Source organism: Peromyscus maniculatus, chromosome 1 (genome assembly GCF_049852395.1).
Source record: "Peromyscus maniculatus bairdii isolate BWxNUB_F1_BW_parent chromosome 1, HU_Pman_BW_mat_3.1, whole genome shotgun sequence".
Classification (NCBI taxonomy): domain Eukaryota; kingdom Metazoa; phylum Chordata; class Mammalia; order Rodentia; family Cricetidae; genus Peromyscus; species Peromyscus maniculatus.
In genome coordinates, this window is record NC_134852.1 from 164,002,146 (window position 1) to 164,005,000 (window position 2,855).

At 44.8% G+C, this 2,855-nt stretch overlaps 1 protein-coding gene across 1 annotated transcript; it reads right to left on the reverse strand.

The window, feature by feature from the left end:
* Positions 1-288: 288 nt before the first annotated feature.
* LOC102925044 (olfactory receptor 10V1-like) lies at positions 289-1,302 on the reverse strand. Its single transcript, XM_006996760.1, has one exon. It carries the CDS (start codon positions 1,300-1,302, stop codon positions 289-291), a length of 1,014 nt encoding a protein of 337 aa, XP_006996822.1.
* Positions 1,303-2,855: the final 1,553 nt, after the last annotated feature.

Genomic DNA, 2,855 nt, shown 5'->3' on the forward strand with positions numbered 1-2,855 from the left:
TGGATGTAGATGCATTGGTGTCTACAAGACTTTAACAATGTGACAGAATGACAGCCATCTACCATCCACTGTCACTGCTCTACCCATTCATTCATTTCCTCTTTTCTTCTCTGACTTTCCTCTGCCAGACCTTATTCTAAGTCCTGTGGGAGAAAAGAAGGCTCCTTACGGCAGCATGAGTCAATCCAAGACTGAGTCACTGAAAATCTAATAGCAGTGGGGGGATGGCGATGAGCACTTCACAGACCAAGGCAGTAATGAGCACAACTACCGTTCCATTGTCACTGCTTATGGTAAGCTTCCTTTCCATCCGTCCCTCCTTGTTTGGTGACTAATTTTCCTAGGAAGCAATGTTTCCGGCTTCCTGAGCCAGAACATTCTTGCCAAAAGTCTTTTTATTGCATCAGTCACCTCTTGGTTCCTTATGCTATAGATTAAGGGATTCAGCAATGGGGAGAAAAAGGTATAGACAACAGATACTGCCCGGCCTTCCTCTGGGGTGTAGCTGGAGCTGGGGCGAAGGTAGATGAGGGTGCAGCACCCATACTGCAGGGCAACCACGAGGAGGTGTGAGGAGCAGGTGGAGAAGGCCCGGCGCTTCCCCTCGGCTGACTTCATCCTCAGGATGGTAGCCACAATGCAACCATAGGAGAGACAGATAAGGAGAAAGGGAATGGCCACTGCAGCCACACTGATGGCAAAGAGAGCTGCCTGGTGCATGTGGGTGTCTGTACAGGCCAGGTGCATGACTGCAGGCATGTCACAGAAGAAGTGGTAGATTTCATTGTGGCCACAGAATGGAAGGTGGCAGATCAGAATGGTCAAAGGCAATGACAACAGGAATCCCAGCCCCAGGGAACCTAAAGTCATCTGCCTGCACAGCTGCCAACTCATAATGAGGCTGTAATGCAGTGGGTGACAGATGGCCACATACCTGTCATAGGCCATGATGGCAAGCAGGACACAATCAGATCCTCCTAGAAGGATGAAGAAGAACATCTGAGCCCCACAGCTGGGCAGAGAGATAAGCATCTTCCCCATGGAGAGGATGCTAGCCAGAGTCAACGGAGCAATGTTGGTGGAATAGCCAAGCTCTAATGTGGCCAACACAAAAAGGAAGAAGTACATTGGGGTATGGAGGGAGTGATCCTGCCAGACGGTGAGCCCGATGGTGAGGTTTCCAATGAGGCTTCCAAGATACAGCAGCAAGAAGCCCACAAACACCAGGGAAGCTATTGTGGAGCTGGTTGAAAAGGGGCGGAAGTGGAAATATACCACTCCTGTCTGATTTTCCTCCTCCATTAGACCTAGTACAAAGAAAGACGTTAAGGATAAAGTTATTGTCCCAATGTCACTGAGTTGTATTAAAGACATACTCTACAGTCAATGAGTACTTAGCCTCAAAGCTTCCTTTGACTTTATCTCCCACTATCCCTGTGACTTTGGAGAAATGTGGACTCCAGCATTTTCACTGTAAAAGTCAGAAATGTATAACACCTACCTCAGAGTGCTGGTGAAAATTAAAGGAGACCCCATGTCTATAAGCACAGAGACCAATGCCAGACATGCAGGAGGTTCTCAATATACATTTCCTTGTGATTTCCATTCTGTCCTTGATCACCATCCATCTCCTTTTGGAGCAAAGCTTTCTCACAAGTCTCATGCCTCTTTGTTTCTATGCCATTCACCAGAAGAATGGCTCATGCATATCTACGGATGCATGCAATTTGCACACCAAGCTCAGAAAGCAAGCTACACCAGCCTGACCTTTACCCAGGTTGCAAATTCAAAGCCCAGAGAAATTAAATAGGCCACATTGTCACCCTGAGTAGTACTTTTACTTGGAATTTTGGCTTTTTTTTCTTAAATCTTCAACAATCCACTTTCATAGTTGTGCTGTGCCAAATATCAGCCTTACTATTGCTTCATCTTCGTTCACATTTCCCTTTATCCATGTCCTGATGGCATCTACTTTACAAAGAATTTCCAACATCCTTGTACAGGGCTCACCCTCTCACCCACCCCAACATCATAGAACCAGTGTAGTCTCTTTTACACAGTTTTTAAGCTGTGTTGCTCAATTCTGAGAGTTTTAAAGGATAGCTTCTTATTCTTGCATTATCAAATGCAATTATTAAATCCTGATTCACAAAACAATTTTTTACATGAAAATGCAATATTTTTCTGAGGTGTAACTTCAGGAAATAACTTTAAAAAAAAAACTCCATTGCCCTGGCACTAGCCAGGCATAGCCGTGCATGTCTTTATTGACACTTCAATGTTTCTGGATTTGAGTTTGTTGCAATCAGGACTCACAGATTCGGGCAACTATTTCCCTGTGATTGTGGTTGACCTTTTCAGTTGGATGAAGCTGGCCAAACGTAGCTGTCAGAGTGTTCTTTCCCTTGATGTCTGAGGAGGGAACTTAGAAAAGCCAAGCTAAGAACACTATTGTGCTAAAACAGAGGGATGGGGTCAAATAACAATCTCACATGACTATTGGTTTTTGTTGGTTTCATAACCAACTAAGCCAAGCTTCAATATGGTGGTTGACTTTTCTTTGTTTTTTATAGTGGTCAGGCTGATGGAGGAGGAATCATTTCCTTTGGGAGTGTGACCACCCATAGGTGGCTTAGACCCATGACGCCAGTGCTAACTGGACTCACTGGGTTATTAAAAAGAAAAGGGGGCATAAAGGTGAGAGGAGGACAGAGCACATGTGGGGAGAGTGCTGGGGGAAAGTGAGGAGAACTTGGGGTGTATATGACCAAGATACATTGTATATATGTATGAATTCTGAAAGAATAAAGAGAAATAGTCATAAATAAATACTGACCCTCCATGCTGGTCATTGA

What these genes read in the sequence shown, in the direction of transcription:
- LOC102925044 (XM_006996760.1), bottom strand. Translation starts at nt 1,302, where the DNA reads ATGGAGGAGGAAAATCAGACAGGAGTGGTATATTTCCACTTCCGCCCC.